This window comes from Hyperolius riggenbachi, chromosome 7 (genome assembly GCF_040937935.1).
Source record: "Hyperolius riggenbachi isolate aHypRig1 chromosome 7, aHypRig1.pri, whole genome shotgun sequence".
Taxonomy (NCBI): Eukaryota; Metazoa; Chordata; class Amphibia; order Anura; family Hyperoliidae; genus Hyperolius; species Hyperolius riggenbachi.
Genome location: NC_090652.1, coordinates 5,735,696 through 5,755,630, shown reverse-complemented (window position 1 = coordinate 5,755,630; position 19,935 = coordinate 5,735,696). Strand labels below are relative to the sequence as shown.

The following is a 19,935-nucleotide window of genomic DNA, read 5'->3' as shown; positions in this document are numbered from 1 at the left end:
GCCCTGACCCCTGTATAGGGAGGGGTGTAGATGAACAGGCCCTGACTCCTGTATAGGGAGGGGTGTAGATGAACAGGCCCTGACCCCTGTGTAGGGAGGGGTATAGATGAACAGGACCTGACCCTTGAATAGGGAGGGGTGTAGATGAACAGGACCTGACCCTTGTATAGGGAGTAGGGTTGCCAGGTGTCCGGTTTTAGACCGGACAGTCCGGTTTTTGGCCGCTGTGTCCGGTGCAAAAAGGCATGCTAAACCGGGCAATTAAGATGTCCGGTTTTATGCCTTTTCCGGCGGCTGTCAGTATTGACAGCCGCCTGTAGCAGGAGGAGAGCAGCGCAGTGGAGGGAAAGCGGTGGGCAGCGGCGGAGAAGGGGGCCATCTCCCCCCCTTCTCTCACCTTAGGTGCTTTCCGTCCCTCGCTGTCTCCTCCGATCTGTGTGTGGCTGACTGGCGGTGGCGCTTGGCAGCGGGCGGGACTTACCTTCCGTGTCGCTCCATGCGCCGGCCGGAAGTTCTGGTGCCGCAGCCGCTGCTCTGGTCTGCATCAGACCAGAGTAGTGGCAACTCATCCCGCGCGGCGCCTGCGACGAGACCAGTCACCAGACGGAGGAGACACGGAAGGTAAGTTACGCCCCTCTGCCAGCCACCGCACACACCGATCGGAGGAGACAGCGAGGGAGGGAGAGGACCCTAAGGTGAGCGAAGGGGGGGAGATGGCCCCCTTCTTCACCGCTCTCCCTCTTCTCTGCGCTGACTGCTTCCCTCCTGGGGGGGGGGGGGGGCACACCTGCCTACATATACTGGGCCCATATACACCCTGGCTACATATACTGGGCCCATATACACCCTGGCTACATATACTGGGCCCATATACACCCTGGCTACATATACTGGGCCCATATACACCCTGGCTACATATACTGGGCCCATATACACCCTGGCTACATATACTGGGCCCATATACACCCTGGCTACATATACTGGGCCCATATACACCCTGGCTACATATACTGGGCCCATATACACCCTAGCTAAATATACTGGGCCCATATACACCCTGGCTACATATACTGGGCCCATATACACCCTGGCTACATATACTGGGCATATATACCCCCTGACTACATATACTGGGCCCATATACACCCTGGCTACATATACTGGGCCCATATACACCCTGGCTACATATACTGGGCCCATATACACCCTGGCTACATATACTGAGCCCATATACCGCTGGCTATATATACTGGGGACATATTCCCCTGCCTACATATACTGGGGACATATACCTCTGGCTACATATACTGGGCACATATATCCCTGGCTACATATACTGGGGACAACTGGCTGTTTGTCATTATGTGCAGTTACTGGTGAAAAGCTGTCTCTTATGTGCATTTACTGGTGAAAAGCTGTCTCTTATGTGCATTTACTGGTGAAAAGCTGTCTCTTATTATGTGCATTTACTGGTGAAAAGCTGTCTCTTATTATGTGCATTTACTGGTGAAAAGCTGTCTCTTATGTGCATTTAGTGGTGAAAAGATGTCTCTTATGTGCATTTAGTGGTGAAAAGATGTCTCTTATGTGCATTTAGTGGTGAAAAGATGTCTCTTATGTGCATTTAGTGGTGAAAAGCTGTCTCTTATGTGCATTTACTGGTGAAAAGCGGTCTCTTATTATGTGCATTTACTGGTGAAAAGCGGTCTCTTATTATGTGCATTTACTGGTGAAAAGTGGTCTCTTATGTGCATGTACTGGTGAGGACAGTTAGTGACATGGCTATGTACTCTGTAATGTGCTGCAGAAGATGTCAGTGCGATATAAATACTGTAAAAAACATTTTTTAAAAAGCCCATTGCTTAGCCCCACTCTACATAAAAGTGCGCTTCTGACTCCGCCCCTAACTCCACCCCCTGTCCGGTTTTCTCCATCAGCCGACCTGGCAACCCTAATAGGGAGTGGGTGTAGAAGAACAGGCCCTGACCCTTTTATAGGGAGAGGTGTAGATGAACAGGCCCTGACCCTGTGTAGGGAGGGGTGTAGATGATCAGGCCCTGACCCTTGTATAGGGAGGGGTGTAGATGAACAGGCCCTGACCCCTGTATAGGGAGGGGTGTAGATGAACAGGCCCTGACCCCTGTATAGGGAGGGGTGTAGATGAACAGTTGCCGGGTGGCAGTGAGAGCGTATTTTGCCGGAGGTTTCGCACGCTCCACTTGCGGCCGTGTACAGAGCGCACGTGCTGCGCTGCTCAGAGCGTGGTTTCTGTGGTTTCCTATCAGCTCCACTGAGCTCAGGGAAGTAACCCAGAAAAACAGGTGTCCTCTTGATCTGTATAAGCATCGCTGGGGAGATGGCATACAGTTAATTCACTAACTCACTGCAGAGATCAGTAACAGCTGGAGATTACAGTAACCATAACAGTGAGTCCCCACCGGCCATTCCCACCGGTGATCCACACATTCTACAGAAATCCTCCTCCAGGGGAAATCAGAAGGAAGCATGAGGTCCATCTGGTCAGGTGACAGATTTGTAGGTCTCTGATTGACCTGGTCATGATCATGTGTTCATGTCTCATTTCTGCTTCCTGTTTCAGCCTATCCAGTGAGGCATAATTGAATCATTCCAACATACTAGTCAGAGATTTGAGGCCCCTCAAACAATGGTCCGCCGGCGTCTCGTATCCTTCTGGATCTGGCACCTGGTGGTTCAGCTGATGAGGAGGGGGTAAAAACTGTGTGGTGCTGGCATCAAAGCCCAGATCTATCATCATTTGGAGGGTGGGGTTACATATGTTAATAGCCGCTATTTCCAGCCGATATACAGAAGTATTGGGTTCAAATGTAACAGAATCCGCCGATAAATATCTCAAGCTGGTAAATTTACATTGACCATATTGCCACACCCACATTTCCAGTTGTTACACCACTAGATAGAACTGCCTGTTGTCTGGGCTTCCATGGGCAGCACCTCACCCTATGTACTGTCCTTACAACCTGCACTGACCTCCATGATTTAATATGAACAAGCATACCTCACAATGTTTTGAGATAAGAAAGAGGGACATTTTAATACACACCCCCATGCCACACCCCTAATCACACCCCCGACACACCCCTAGTCACTGAAACCAGAAAGAAGTCAGACGCAGTTTTAGAATTATGACCAAACTGGCCCTCTCTATTATCAGTAGTTCTCCTTCATTTTAACATTTAAAAATAAGAAATATATCAATTTAGTATTTAGAGTCTATTAAACACATTTTCAGTAAAAAAAAATACACGTATTTACTGATGAGTCCTGAAAGAGGGACAAATAAGGGAGATGGAGGGACAGGGGGATTTAGCTCCCAAAGAGGGACTGTCCCTCTAAAAAAGGGACGGTTGGGAGCTATGGAACAAGGCTAGCACCCTTGATTAGCACTTCCTTGCCTTGCACTACACCATGCTCCATCCTCCTGATACTTCCTCTTTCTGGCTGTGAAGGAGGAAATGTCGGGAGGATGTAGAGAGGCGTGGCGCGCTGTGGCCAGAGGCGGCGACTATGGTGAGCCAACCTCCTCTCACAGTAGATTTTAGTGTTAGTTAGTTTCCCCAGTGTTGCTCTTCATTTCTGTATCTTAGTGAGTTTTATAGAGTGCTGCTGATAAGTCGCCTCACATGCTCACTGATGCTCGCGGTCTTCAGAGATATATAAAATACTTACAGGATAAAAAAAAGCAATCCAGCATGAAGGGCGGTACTTACGGGTGGGGCTTTACTTTAATGTAATTCTTTGGGATATAGCCTTCTTGTCCTTTAAGCTCTGCTTTGTACCAGTTCTGATCATCTTCCATATTGAGAATCTAAAATAAAAAATAGAGAATCTTATCTACATGCCGTTACACATACAAGGGAATTGCACTGGGGATTCCTCCAGCCCCCTTAAGGGCCACTCGTTCCCTCGCCGTTACGCCGGGCCGCTGCTGTCCACTGGACGGCCTAGTACTCTGGCCATGTCATGCTTTGTCGTGCATGCGTAGCGTGTCCACGCATCCTAGTTGTGTTCCTGGGCCAGGAGCGTTCTGCGTCTGCACATTAACTACTGTGCCAACACTCCCGGCCACAGGAGCTCAACAGGTGAGGGACAGCGCACAGCCGGGCAACCCATGCGCAATGAAGCATGTCTTGGCCAGACTACAGGGGGGGACAGGAGCGGCCCGGGAGACGGTGAGGAAATGATCGGCCTCAAGGGGACTGGAGGAAGCCCCAGGTAAGTATAAAACCTGAGACTTCTTTTGTCTCAGATACACTTTAAAGGACAACTGAAGTGACATGTGACATGATGAGATAGACATGGGTATGTATAGTGCCTAGCACACTAATAACTATGCTGTGTTCCTTTTTTACTTTCTCTGCCTGAAAGAGTTAAATATCAGGTATGCACATGACAGTTTTTGTCTGGGTCGGGACTGGGTCGAACTATAGCATAACCCTCACTGATAAGTAATTACAGCCATAAAACACTGGCAGAAAATGGCTTCTGAGAGCAGGAAAGAAATAAATTCATAGATTTTAGCTAAAGCATACTTCAATTAATGTGTCATTGAGAAGAGGCCATGAAACAGTGAAAACTTTAAAGGTAGATTTAAATATAAAATAAAACTGTGGGATAGCAAAAAAAAAAAAGTTATTTCCACAGCCCCTGAGCATTAGGTCCCCCATGCATTTGTTTTATATTATATGACTAGCTGGTCGCCCGGCGTTGCCCGGTTATGTAATTGGCTAGTGTTAGCTCTGCCCACTTTTTCTAATCCTAACACACAATTACTCAAGGATGACCTAATTTGTGCGCTTTGCGATCTTTGACATCAATAATTGGCATTGAAATGAAATAAATCTAATTGGCTGTGGCTCCACTCCTTTGAAAATCAATAGGTGAATTTTGATTAGCTTTTGTAGGCTCCACCCACTTTTCTGAATATTAATCCCAGTGACCAACTGTGCAAAGTTTAAGAACCCTGCCATTGACAGACAGTGTAAGAATGGCTGCAGTTTACATTCTGGCAGTGAAATTTGTATTTTTCTCCACCCACTGATGTCCTAATGTTTCCCGGGTATGTATTTGGCTGCTGTTGGCTGTGGCCACTTTTTCTAACCCTAACACACAATTGTCAATAGTCAATGACCAAGTTTGTGAGATTTGTGGTCTTTGGCATGAATAATTTTCATTGAAATGAAACACATCTGATTCGCTGTTTGTGGCCCCACCCCTTTTCTAAATATTTAACCCCAGTCACCCAATGATCAACTGTACCAGGTTTGAGGCTTGTGCCATTAACAGTGCAAAAATGGCAGCAATTAAATATTTGCCTTGAAAATCAATAGGTGAATTGTGATTCGTTTTTGTAGGCTCCACCCACTTTTCTGAAATTGAACCCCAGTCACCCAATGATCAACTGTACCAGGTTTGAGGCTTGTGCCATTAACAGTGCAAAAATGGCAGCAATGAAATATTCCCCTGAAAAATCAATAGGTAATTTTTGATTGGCTTTTGTAGGCTCCACCCACCTTTCTGAATATTAATCCCAGTCACCCAGTAACCAACTGTGCACAGTTTGAGAACCCTACCATTAACAGTGTAAGAATGGCTGCTGTTTACATTTTCCCAGTAAAATTTGTATTTGTCTCCGCCCACTTATGACCCTGCGTTGCCCACTTATGTATTTGGCTGGTGTTGGCTGTGCCCACTTTCCTAACCCTAACACACAATTAATCAATTACTCAATTACCAAGTTTGTGAGCTTTGTGGTGTTTGGCAACAATAATTTGCATTGGAATTAAACAAATCTGATTGGCTATTTGTGGCTCCACCCCCTTTCTGAAATTGAACCCCAGTCACCCAATGATCAACTGTACCAGGTTTGAGGCTTGTGCCATTAACAGTGCAAGAATGGCAGAAATGTAAATATTCCCCTTGAAAATCAATAGGTGATTTTTGATTGGCTTTTATAGGCTCCAACTACTTTTCTGAATAATAATCCTAGTCACCCAACGACCAACTGTGCAAAGTTTGAGAACCCTGCCACTAACAGTGTAAGAAAAACAAAAGTTTGCTTTCTTAAAACAGAAAGAATTTGCGATAATTCAGGTTGGAGTGACCTTGAGATGTCTCCCAGTGCATCACTGCTGAATATATGCAAATTAACCATTCTACCCTTAGAAGCTAAACACACCTCCAGTGTAACAGTGTAAGAATGGCTGCAGTTTACATTTTTCAGTGAAATTTGTATTTGTCTCTTTTTGGTTATGGGAATAAAAAGTATCCTATACTTTATTCCAGGTAATGTACTATGTGTGTGCCAAATTTCATTCAAATCCGTTCAGCCGTTTTTGCGTGATTGAGTAACAAACATCCAAACATCCGAACTTTACCATTTATTATATTAGTAGGATGGGGATGTTTGGATGTTTGTTACTCGATCACGCAAAAATGGCTGAACGGATTTGAATGAAATTTGGCACACACATAGTACATTACCTGGAATAAAGTATAGGATACTTTTTATTCCCATAACCAAAAAGGGGGAGGAGACAAATACAAATTTCACTGAGAAAATGCAAACTGCAGCAATTCTTACACTATTAATGGTAGGGTTCTCAAACTTTGCCTAGTTGGTCACTGGGTGACTGGGATTAATATTCATAAAAGTGTGTGGAGCCTAAAAAAGCCAATTGAAATTCACCTATTGATTTTCAAGGGGAATATTTAATTGCTGCCATTCTTGCACCGTTAATGGCACAAGCCTCAAACCTGGTACAGTTGATCATTGGGTGACTGGGGTTCAAATTCAGAAAAGGGGGTTGAACCACAAACAGCCAATCAGATTTGTTTCATTTCAATGCAAATTATTGATGCCAAAGCTCACAAACTTGGTCATTGAGTAATTGTGTGTTAGTGTTAGAAAAAGTGGCCGCAGCCAACACCAGCCAACTATATACCCGGGCAACTCCAGGCCATCAGCTAGGGGATAATATAACTCAGGTATTATTAAATCTAATCAAACAGCTTACTGCTTGGCAGAAACTGAGGGGGGGGATGGGGAAGCTTAGCGAGAGGTCGGAAGGTTCCCCTACTGATGAAAACCACAAAACCTGGGGAAATATTACAGGGGATACAAACCATTTCTGATTACGGTATTTAATTTGGATGAAGAAGGAAGCTTTGGCCAGGACTCTGCATGCTGGGAAACTAAACTGGCAAACTATGTGCTTATTTATCCGAGCCGCAAGCTCTTCATACGGGTAATTCCCAGAATTATTAACAGCCGCAGTGATTTGCGCTTCCTGGGAGAGACGACCACTGAAGGCCACATTAGCGAGTCAATGAATGCATGCAATGCTAAAGAGACACTGAAGCGAAAAAAACCTTGTGATATAATGAATTGGTTGTGTAGTACGGATAATTAATAGAAGCAAATAGTAGCAAATAAAATAGTGTCATATTTTTATTTTCAGGTATATATATAGCTTTTTTTTTTTTTTTATAACATTGCACCATTCTGTAATAATTGCAGTTTCCACAATACACGCAGCATTCTAAATGATTTCACAGAGCAGGCTACTGACCTTTGAACTTTTCTCTGCAGAAAAACCATAAGCAAAGAAGAAACAATGAGAGACAGTTGAGATAAGTGCTTCAAAAGACAGTGCTGTCCATGACTTTACAAAGTCGCAGAGCTCAGTGGAGCTCTTTTGCATAGATAACAACTGAAGTTTCTTAACTCTTCCTGTACTGGAAACAATATGAGACTCATATCTCTGCTAATAAGGTTGTATTTCTTAGCTGTACTACACATACAAATCATTCTATCATAAGTTTATTTTTCACTTCAGATTCCCATGCTCTTATAATATCCCGTCTGGACTATTGTAACATACTGCTTTGAGGAATAGCAACTAACAGACTGAACCGCCCCAGTCGGTACTGAACTCATCTGCTTGTCTCATTCATCTCTCCTCTCGCTCTTCCTCTGCTGCTCCTCTCTGTCCAGCTCTTCGTTGGCTGCCAATTAACCAGAGGATCCAGTTCAAACTGTTAACCCTAAAGTTGTGTACACACGCACTATTGTAACAAACGACGGGCCTGTCAGAGCCTCCCGCAGGGCGGTCGTTCTGCCAACAGTAGTACGTGAGTACAGGCTGTTGGCAGACTGATAAGACTGTTTTTGACTTATACGCTGGGCGGTCTTATCAGTCTGCCGACAGCCTGTACTCACATACTACTGTTGGCAAAACGGCCGCCCAGCGGGAGGGTCCGTCGTTTGTTACAATAGTGTGTGTGTACACACCCTAACCTATACAGCTCTCCACAATCTCTCTATCTCCTCACTAGTTTCCAGATACCAACCCAACCGCAATCTCAGATCTGCACAATATTTTCTGCTGTTCTCCTTAGGACTACCTCTTCACATTTATGTATACAAGACTTCTCACCTGCTTCACCCCTCCTCTGGAATCCTCTTCCACAACACATCCATCACTCTACAACCTTTGATATCTTTAACTACTTTGGCCTTTTGGATGTATAGCATACGTCCAAAAGGCCGCATGTGCACTCCTGCGCGCTTCCGCGGCTGATCGAACGAGTGCTCGCGTGCTCCCGACCCGCGGTTCATTAGCCAGGGAATCAATGAATCGGGACATGGTGCCCTATCATTGATCCCTTTCCCCGGCAGAAAAAGCGACGGCTTCTCTCTCTTACGTCCCCCTTACGTCCCTCTAAGCGTACATATTAGGCTTAGAGTGACGTAATGTAAACAAACTCATGGATGCCATCTTGTTGACAAATAGTAAAACTACATCTACATTTAAAAAAAAACTAAAAATAAACACATATTTACATAAAAAAATTACTATTTACATCCCACCCTCCCAAAAATATCCAAATAAAATGTTTAACAAAAAAAAAAAAACATTACAATGAAAGAAATAAAAGTTAATATTTTACCTAAGGGTCTTAACTTTTTAAATATCCAGGTAAAGATGAAATATTTCTATGTTTTTTTTATTATAACCTTGTAAATAGTGATGGATGCAAAACGGAAAAAAATTACTTTCATTTCCAAATAAAATATTGTCGCCATACATTGTGATAGGGACATAATTAAAACGGTGTAATACCCGGGACTATGAGGGCTTGTTTCCACTGTAGCGGTGCGGAATCGCCTGGATTCCACCGCAGAAGAAATCGCATGCGGCTGCGTTTCCGCATGCGGATTTAGCCGCGATTTCGCATGCGATTTCGCATGGCAAGGAGCCAGTCGATTTTAACCATGTCACTGCCAGAGTAAAGCTCCATAGCAAAGCATGCGAAATCGCACGCGAAATCGCGGGGAAATCCGCATGACAAAGCCGCATGCGATTTCCCTATTAAATACATTAGCGGCGATTCGCATGCATTCCACTCGCAGGCGAATTCGTTGACTCGTTTGAGCGTTTTTTTACCGCTGAAAAAAACGCACCTCAACAACGCTACAGTGGAAACAGGCCCATCCACTTGCATTACATGTGCGAATCCGCATGTGTTGGACACATGCGGATTCGCGATAGTGGAAACGAGCCCTGAGGCAAATACAATACGTGGGTTTTAATTATGGAGGCATGTATTATATTAAAACTATAATGGCCGGAAACTGAGAAATAATGATTTTTTCCTGTTTTTTTCTTATTCTTCCTGTTAAAATGCATTTACAGTAATGTAGCTTCTAGCAAAATGTACCACCCAAAGAAAGCCTAATTGGTGGCGGAAAAAACAAGATATAGATCAGTTAATTGTGATAAGTAGTGATAAAGTTATAGGCGAATGAATGGGAGGTGAAAATTGCTTGGATGCATAAAGTAAAACACGACTGAGGGCTGAAGTGGTTAAACACTCTCTCAAACCTCACTTTTTCCAACAAGCATGCGCTCTACCTTAGGCCATTCCCCCTTTGACCTCTGGCTAAGTTGTACTCCTGCTAGATATCCTAAAACACACTGCCTGTAGGTATGAATATTATCCCACCTCTTGTTTCCCCCCTATTGCTTTACATTGTAAGCTCGTAAGGGCAGAGCTCTCTCACCCTTTTGTGTCTTGGATTTTGTTACACATTTATTCATATTAATTATGTCACTGTTATAACCAATTCTGTATTTTGTACCGATTCTTTATTTTGTATATTGGTGTAACCATTGTCTGTTTTTATTTTTTTACCCCATGTTTGTTCTTACTTTGCACAGCGCCACTGAATATGTTGACAACCGGGGGAGGGGGGGGGGGGGGTACTGTGTACTGGGAGGGGGGCTACCTAATAGTGGGGGCACATCTGGCTAGCTATACTGTGGAGAGTGTTTATATTTATATAGCATTTAGCTGATGCCCCAGCGTTGCCCAGGTGTGTATTTGGCTGGTTTTGGCTCTGCCCACTTTTTCTAAAGGTGGCCACACACCATATCTGTTGAAGCCAGCAGAGGGTATATTTCTATCGGTGCCTGGGGATGATCTTGCTGTAGGAAGCAGTACATTGATTCTGCGGCGGCTGCACAAACCACCTCCTCATTCCTGTATGTGAAACACCTGCTAGTTTAATATCTGCTTTATATATGCAAAGTTAACCCTTCGTTGATACAAGGCAGAAAGTCTTCTGTATGAAATATTTCCCCTCCTGATGAGGTCAGGGGATGAGTCTGATGGAGAAAAGGTCTTCTCTCTGAGTGATTTTCAGACAGAAACTACTAGAGGGTGGTACGCTGGCTGGGAATCCCCCTATACACCCCCCCTATACACCCCCCAATACTCCCCTCCCCCTCCTTACAGCCCTCCTTGTCACCAGTGTCATCTGTACACGTTTTTGTTGGGCAGATGATTTATCTGCAGCTCGTCACGTACGTATGAAAGACCAGATACCGTCTCCAGCAACCAATCACATTGCCAGTGTCACCCTATTAGCCATTTCTGTTTTGCTAAGTTATTATGACTTTTTTTTAACAATGTGATGTGTACTCCCTTGTAAGGATTATCCTTGTTGCCAGGGAGGTCAGATACACAGTTCAGTATTTTAGCGTCTACCTCAGGAGATTCTGCGCAAGGCAGGACCCTACGTAAAAGATCTATTCCAATTATCACATTTTCCAGCCAAGACATTGTTGGAAGTCAGTTTGTTGGAAAGACTTAAAGAGAAACTCCGACCAAGAATTGAACTTTATCCCAATCAGTAGCTGATACCCCCCCCTTTTACATGAGAAATCTATTCCTTTTCACAAACAGACCATCAGGGGGCGCTGTATGGCTGATATTGTGGTGAAACCCCTCCCACAGGAAACTCTGAGGACCGCGGTACTCCTGGCAGTTTCCTGTCTGGGAACCTTGTTGCATTGTGGGAAATAGCTATTTACAGCTGTTTCCAACTGCCAAAACAGCAAGCAGCAGCTACATCACCTGCCAGCAGTAAAAATGTCACCATGTGATAAATGTCAGACTATAAATCAGGGATTGAAAAGATTTTACAATGGGCAAACACTGACTAAATCATTTATACATAATTATTGTAAAAATAAAGCACTTTTTCTATTACATTATTTTCACTGGAGTTCCTCTTTAACAGCAATCAACTGTTTTCCTTTTTATTTGTTGGTCAGTTATACGATTCTGACCCGTATCCAATTCATTTTTCTCCTGAGTTTTCTCCTTGGTAATATTTTTACACCATATCAATAAAAGGCCTTTAAAAGTGAACCTCCAGACTAAAAATCTACTCAGCAGCACTGATAAGGCCTGGTGTTTCTTTAACCAACCTGGCGTTCTATTAAGATCGCCAGGGCAGCTGCGGGAGAGTTTTTTTTAAATAAAAAAAAAACTATTTCATGCAGCCAACTGAAAGTTGGCTGCATGAAAGCCCACTAGAGGGCGCTCCAGAGGCGTTCTTCCGATTGCCTCCGGCGCCCAGAATAAACAAGGAAGGCCGCAATGAGCGGCCTTCCTTGTTTTGCTTAGATCGTCGCCATTGCGACGAGCGGAGTAACGTCATGGACGTCAGCCGACGTACTGACGTCAGCCGCCTCCGATCCAGCCCTTAGCGCTGGCCGAAACTTTTTGTTCCGGCTACGCTGGGCTCAGGCGGCTGGGGGACCCTCTTTCGCCGCTGCTCGCGGCGGATCGCCGCAGAGCGGTGGCGATCAGGCAGCACACGCGGCTGGCAAAGTGCCGGCTGCGTGTGCTGCACTTTATTTGATGAAAATCGGCCCAGCAGGGCCTGAGCGGCAGCCTCCGGCGGTGATGGACGAGCTGAGCTCGTCCATACCGCCAGGCTCAGACTCACAGCATCAGAACTTTGTTTTTCTAACCCAAGCCTCATTTTTAGCTGCACACAAGAAAACTGCCCGGGCATTTTTTCCCCTGATGCTGTGCAAAGCATGATGGGATTTCTGATGATGTTGTTCTCATTCTGCTGTTTTGGTGCAAAATTATTATTATTTTTTTAAATTTTTAATGTGAGATTTGAATAGAGTTGGGCCGAACCTCCGATTTTCGGTTCGCGAACCGGGTTCGCGAACTTTCGCGAAAGGTTCGGTTCGCGTTAAAGTTCGCGAACCGCAATAGACTTCAATGGGGATGCGAACTTTGAAAAAAAAAATTAATTATGCTGGCCACAAAAGTGATGGAAAAGATGTTTCAAGGGGTCTAACACCTGGAGGGGGGGATGGCGGAGTGGGATACATGCCAAAAGTCCCCGGGAAAAATCTGGATTTGACGCAAAGCAGCGTTTTAAGGGCAGAAATCACATTGAATGTTAAATGACAGGCCTAAAGTGCTTTCAAACATCTTGCATGTGTATACATCAATCAGGTAGTGTAATTAAGGTACTGCTTCACACTGACGCACCAAACTCATCGTGTAACGCACCGCAAACAGCTGTTTGTGTAGTGACGGCCGTGCTGGACTGGTGCGCACCATGGCGAGAGTGCAGGTTTTGGTGGCTTTACAGCCCATATGGTCAGTCACCTGGCTGATGTAGCTGAATGACAGAACAGTGACTGTCCAGCTGATCAAATTTGGTCTGACCACAATGAGGCAACGACCTTATTATCGTGGGTGTGCCCCCCGAGACACTCATCTAGGCGCCGGTCATTGCTCCATTGTGATACGCAAGCCCCTTCACCACGGCAAGGTAATGATCACGAAGGGGAATGGGCGCATGTTCATGCCTTTTCTTTTGTTGTTGCAGCTGCCCGCAGTGCAGCCAGAAAAATTAGGCAGTCATGTACACGCACCCGAAAAATTATTACAGCGGCCGCTGCTAGCAGCGGCCTAAAAAATTCAGCAATCCGCCTGGAGTCCCGGACCCTGTTGGTGGTGGCGGAGAAGGTAGTGAAGCGGCCTGCAGGCAGACATGCTGTGTGGAGGGACTGGGAGCGACTTAGTCTTCTTGGGGCAGGCCAGGCAGCCAGTCACACGGCGTGCAGGCAGAGATGCTGTATGTGCGGGGACTGACTTAGTCTTGGGGCGGGCAGCAGCCCTCCGGGATCCATGCCTCATTCATTTTTATAAAGGTGAGGTACTTAACACTTTTGTGACTTAGGCGACTTCTCTTCTCTGTGACAATGCCTCCAGCTGCGCTGAAGGTCCTTTCTGAGAGGACGCTTGCGGCAGGGCAGGAGAGAAGTTGGATGGCAAATTGGGACAGCTCTGGCCACAGGTCAAGCCTGCGCACCCAGTAGTTCAAGGGTTCCTCATCGCTGTTCACAGCAGTGTCTACATCCACACTTAAGGCCAGGTAGTCGGCTACCTGCCGTTCCAGGCGTTGGTGGAGGGTGGATCCGGAAGGGCTACGGCGAGGCGTTGGACTAAAGAACGTCCGCATGTCCGACATCACCATGAGATCGCTGGAGCGTCCTGTCTTTGACTGCGTGGACACGGGAGGAGGATTAGTGGCAGTGGTACCTTGCTGGCGTTGTGCCGTCACATCACCCTTAAAGGCATTGTAAAGCATAGTTGACAGCTGGTTCTGCATGTGCTGCATCCTTTCCACCTTCCGGTGAGTTGGTAACAGGTCCGCCACTTTGTGCCTGTACCGAGGGTCTAGTAGTGTGGCCACCCAGTACAGCTCATTCCCCTTGAGGTTTTTTATACGGGGGTCCCTCAACAGGCAGGACAGCATAAAAGACGACATCTGCACAAAGTCGGATCCAGTACCCTCCATCTCCTCTTGCTCTTCCTCAGTGACGTCAGGTAAGTCAACCTCCTCCCCCCAGCCGCGAACAATACCACGGGAAGGTTGCGCAGCACAAGCCCCCTGCGACGCCTGCTGCGGTTGTTCTCCTGCCGCTGTCCCCTCCTCCTCCTCCTCCTCCCCCAAAGAAACACCTTGCTCATCATCCTCTGAGTCTGACTCATCTTCTGCACATGACCTCTCTTCTTCCTCCTCCTCCCCCCTCTGTGCTGCCGCAGGTGTTGAGGAAACAGCTGGGTCTGATGAAAATTGGTCCCATGCCTGTTCCTGCCGTAACGGTTCCTGGTCACGCTCATTCGCAGCTTCATCCGCCACTCTACGCACAGCACGCTCCAAGAAGTACGCGTAGGGAATTAAGTCGCTGATGGTGCCCTCACTGCGGCTCACCAGGTTGGTCACCTCCTCAAACGGCCGCATGAGCCTGCATGCATTTTTCATCATTGTCCAGTTGTCGGGCCAGAACATCCCCATCTTCCCAGACTGTTTCGTTCTACTCCAGTTGTAGAGGTACTGGGTGACGGCTTTCTTCTGTTCTAGCAGGCGGGAGAACATGAGGAGGGTCGAGTTCCAGCGAGTGGGGCTATCGCAAATGAGGCGTCTCACCGGCATGTTGTTTTTACGCTGAATTTCTGCAAATCGTGCCATGGCTGTGTAAGAGCGCCTCAAATGCCCACAGAACTTCCTGGCCTGCTTCAGGACATCCGCTAAGCCAGGGTACTTTGCCACAAATCTTTGAACCACCAGATTCATGACATGTGCCATGCAGGGTATGTGTGTCAGCTTCCCCATATGCAAAGCGGCAAGCAGATTGCTGCCGTTGTCGCACACCACGTTGCCTATCTCCAGGTGGTGCGGGGTCAGCCACTCATCCACCTGTTTCTTAAGAGCAGCCAGGAGAGCTGCTCCAGTGTGCCTCTCCGCTTTGAGACAAGCCATGTCTAAGATGGCGTGACACCGTCGTACCTGGCATGCAGCATAGGCCCTGCGGAGCTGGGGCTGTGTAGCTGGAGAGGAGAACTGCCACTCAGCCAAGGAGGAGGAGGAGGACAGCGAAGAGCATGTAGCAGGAGGAGAGGAGGTGGCAGGAGGCCTGCCTGCAAGCCGTGGAGGTGTCACAATTTGGTCCGCCGCTTTCTGCTTGCCATCGTTCACCACCAGGTTCACCCAATGGGCTGTGTAGGTAATGTAGCGGCCCTGCCCGTGCTTGGCAGACCAGGCATCCGTGGTCAGGTGTACCCTTGACCCAACGCTCTTCGCAAGAGATGACACCACTTGCCTCTCAACTTCACGGTGCAGTTGGGGTATGGCCTTTCTGGAAAAATAAGTGCGGCCTGGCATCTTCCACTGCGGTGTTCCGATGGCCACAAATTTACGGAAGGCCTCAGAGTCCACCAGCCGGTATGGTAACAGCTGGCGAGCTAACAGTTCCGCCACGCCAGCTGTCAGACGCCGGGCAAGGGGGTGACTGGCCAAAAGTGGCTTCTTCCGCTCAAACATTTCCTTCACGGACACCTGACTGCTGCTGTGGGCAGAGGAGCAGGAACCGCTCAAGGGCAGAGGCGGAGTGGAGGAGGGTGCCTGTGAAGGTGCAAGGGAGAGAGCGGCATAAGCAGATGATGCACCTGAAGGAGGAAGAGGAGAAGGAGGGTGACTTTGCTTTTGTGTGCTGCTGCTGCTTTTGCTCAGGTGGCCATCCCATTGCTGTTTGTGCCTTTTCTGCAGGTGCCTTCGTAAGGCACTTGTCCCTACGTGAGTGTTGGCCTTTCCACGGCTCAATTTTTGTTGGCAGAGCGAACAGATGGCTTTGGTCCGATCTGAGGCACACACATTAAAAAATTTCCACACCGCTGAGCCACCCTGGGATGTGGGCACCTCAGCAGCTGATGCTGAAGGGCAAGTTGGCTGGCTGTACATAGGTGGCGAATCTGGCGATACATGGTGCCGGACTCTGCCACCAGCTGTTTCTGACGAAGAGCTGCCCCAGCTTCTTTCAGCAACTTCTATCCTCCTACTACTCTCTGACTCCCCCTCTGAACTGTCCCCCTCTTCATCTCCTCTATTGGGAACATACAGAGGATCCCTATCATCGTCATCATCGTAATCATCCTGCCCAGCTTCGCTTGCCTCAGAAAAATCCAAATGTGTAGGTCCTTCATCCTCCTTACACGTTACATCCATAGTGTTGTCGCGTAACGCAGACATATGAGCTGGTGAAAATTCATCTGGCTGTAACAATGGCTGTGCATCAGTGATTTCACCACCACTAAATAATTCTTGCGAAGTGTCAAATGCAGCGGAAGTGGTGCTAGTAGTAGCGCTGGTGGCTGAGCAAGATGAGGTGTTCTGTGTCGCTAAATACTCAACCACGTCCTGACAATCTTGGGAGGTGATGGGACGTGCCTTCTTCCGAGCACTGTACTGTGGGCCAGGTCCACACGAAATTACATTTACACGACCTCGCGCAGACCTGCCGGGTGGCCTTCCTCTGCCTCTGCCACTACCTCTTCCTCTTCCTCTACCTGTTTTGTCCATATCGGGTATGCACGGAGTGGTATATCACACTGCGTGCACTCACGTAGGTAGGTGGGTTCACTTAACTGCACAGGTATGCGCACTGATGCGGTGGGTTCACTGAACAGTACAGGTATACAGTGGCGGGTTCACTGAACACAACAGGTATGCAGTGGCGTGTTCACTAAACAGGTATACAGTGGCAGGTCCACTGAACAGAACAGGTATACAGTGGCAGGTCCACTGAACAGAACAGGTATACAGTGGCGGGTCCACTGAACAGAACAGGTATACAGTGGCGGGTTCACAGAACAGGTATGCAGTGGCAGGTTCACTGAACACAACAGGTATGCAGTGGCGTGTTCACTAAACAGGTATACAGTGGCAGGTCCACTGAACAGAACAGGTATACAGTGGCGGGTTCACAGAACAGGTATACAGTGGCGGGTCCACTGAACAGAACAGGTATACAGTGGCGGGTTCACAGAACAGGTATGCAGTGGCAGGTTCACTGAACACAACAGGTATGCAGTGGCGTGTTCACTAAACAGGTATACAGTGGCAGGTCCACTGAACAGAACAGGTATACAGTGGCGGGTTCACAGAACAGGTATACAGTGGCGGGTCCACTGAACAGAACAGGTATACAGTGGCGGGTTCACAGAACAGGTATACAGTGGCGGGTCCACTGAACAGAACAGGTATACAGTGGCGGGTTCACAGAACAGGTATACAGTGGCGGGTCCACTGAACAGAACAGGTATACAGTGGCGGGTTCACAGCACAGGTATACAGTGGCAGGATCACTGAACAGGTATGCAGTGGCAGGATCACAGTACAGGTATGCAGTGGGCTGAGGGCTCACTGAACAGAACAGGTATGCTGTGGCAGGATCACTGAACAGCTATGCAGTGGCAGGATCACAGTACAGGTATGCAGTGGGCTGAGGGCTCACTGAACAGAACAGGTATGCTGTGGCAGGATCACTGAACAGGTATGCAGTGGCAGGATCACAGTACAGGTATGCAGTGGGCTGAGGGCTCACTGAACAGAACAGGTATGCTGTGGCAGGATCACTGAACAGGTATGCAGTGGCAGTATCACAGTACAGGTATGCAGTGGGCTGAGGGCTCACTGAACAGAACAGGTATGCTGTGGCAGGATCACTGAACAGGTATGCAGTGGCAGGATCACAGTACAGGTATGCAGTGGGCTGAGGGCTCACTGAACAGAACAGGTATGCTGTGGCAGGATCACTGAACAGGTATGCAGTGGCAGGATCACAGTACAGGTATGCAGTGGGCTGAGGGCTCACTGAACAGAACAGGTATGCTGTGGCAGGATCACTGAACAGGTATGCAGTGGCAGGATCACAGTACAGGTATGCAGTGGGCTGGGGGCTCACTGAACAGAACAGGTATGCTGTGGCAGGATCACTGAACAGCTATGCAGTGGCAGGATCACAGTACAGGTATGCAGTGGGCTGAGGGCTCACTGAACAGAACAGGTATGCTGTGGCAGGATCACTGAACAGCTATGCAGTGGCAGTATCACAGTACAGGTATGCAGTGGGCTGAGGGCTCACTGAACAGAACAGGTATGCTGTGGCAGGATCACTGAACAGGTATGCAGTGGCAGGATCACAGTACAGGTATGCAGTGGGCTGAGGGCTCACTGAACAGAACAGGTATGCTGTGGCAGGATCACTGAACAGCTATGCAGTGGCAGGATCACAGTACAGGTATGCAGTGGGCTGAGGGCTCACTGAACAGAACAGGTATGCTGTGGCAGGATCACTGAACAGGTATGCAGTGGCAGGATCACAGTACAGGTATGCAGTGGGCTGAGGGCTCACTGAACAGAACAGGTATGCTGTGGCAGGATCACTGAACAGGTATGCAGTGGCAGGATCACAGTACAGGTATGCAGTGGGCTGGGGGCTCACTGAACAGAACAGGTATGCTGTGGCAGGATCACTGAACAGCTATGCAGTGGCAGGATCACAGTACAGGTATGCAGTGGGCTGAGGGCTCACTGAACAGAACAGGTATGCTGTGGCAGGATCACTGAACAGGTATGCAGTGGCAGGATCACAGTACAGGTATGCAGTGGGCTGAGGGCTCACTGAACAGAACAGGTATGCTGTGGCAGGATCACTGAACAGCTATGCAGTGGCAGGATCACAGTACAGGTATGCAGTGGGCTGAGGGCTCACTGAACAGAACAGGTATGCTGTGGCAGGATCACTGAACAGCTATGCAGTGGCAGGATCACAGTACAGGTATGCAGTGGGCTGAGGGCTCACTGAACAGAACAGGTATGCAGCCAGGAAGAAGTTAAGCCTAACTAATCTTTCCCTGAGAGACAGTCTGCAGCAGCTCGCCCTACTCTGACTAATGCAGGCACACGAGTGGCCGTAATGGCCGCCGCTGCCTGCCTTATATAAGGGGGGGTGGGGCTCCAGGGGCTAGTGTAGCCTAATTGGCTACACTGGGCCTGCTGACTGTGATGTAGAGGGTCAAAGTTGACCCTCAGGTGCATTATGGGGCGAACCGAACTTCTTCCGCAAAAGGTTCGCGTGCGGTACCCGCACGCGAACCACCTAAGTTCGCGCGAACCCCGTTCGCCGGCGAACCGTTCGGCCCAACTCTAGATTTGAAGCCCTAGCGCGCACAGCTGGGAGGGGTGATCAGCACACAGGACAGTTTGAACTGTGTCTCCTGCTCCTTGTCACCTCCTTTCAACCAAAAAGATGTCTGCCCTCATGAAATCACAAACATTTGCCTGTTCTTTTAAAACAGGGAGGGTAAGATATTATATTACCTATCTATTTTAATTAACATAACTAATGTAACCTAATTGACAGTATGTTTGTTTAGGCTGGAGTTCCCCTTTAAGCATCCAGCTAGCGAGAGAATACTAAGAGTAATTTTGACGTGAATTTTTCACCCACATTCCCACCATTTGGTACTTTTTCATTTGCAGAATGCAGAAAATATTATTTTAAATGGGCCCTGAGCTCACTCTAAAATTGCAATTTGCAGTTACCTGGGGCTTCTTCTAGCCCGCTGTAGCCTGCGAGGTCCCCCAGCGCCCTCCTGGCTCCTTTCCCGGTCCTACTCGTGGCTCCGTTAATCGAGGACTTTGGCCTGAAGTCGCCCAAGTGTGCCCAT

General features: G+C 47.8%; 1 protein-coding gene across 2 annotated transcripts in view; it reads right to left on the bottom strand.

Annotated features, from left to right (window-relative positions):
• The window catches only part of GRAP (GRB2 related adaptor protein), a 143,426-nt gene that overhangs the window by 85,008 nt on the left and 38,483 nt on the right, over positions 1-19,935 (bottom strand). For both annotated transcript variants that reach the window (XM_068243513.1, XM_068243514.1), the window contains exon 3: positions 3,750-3,847. In XM_068243513.1, coding sequence (XP_068099614.1) covers positions 3,750-3,847 — 98 coding nt within the window. The remainder of the gene's footprint in view (positions 1-3,749; positions 3,848-19,935) is intronic.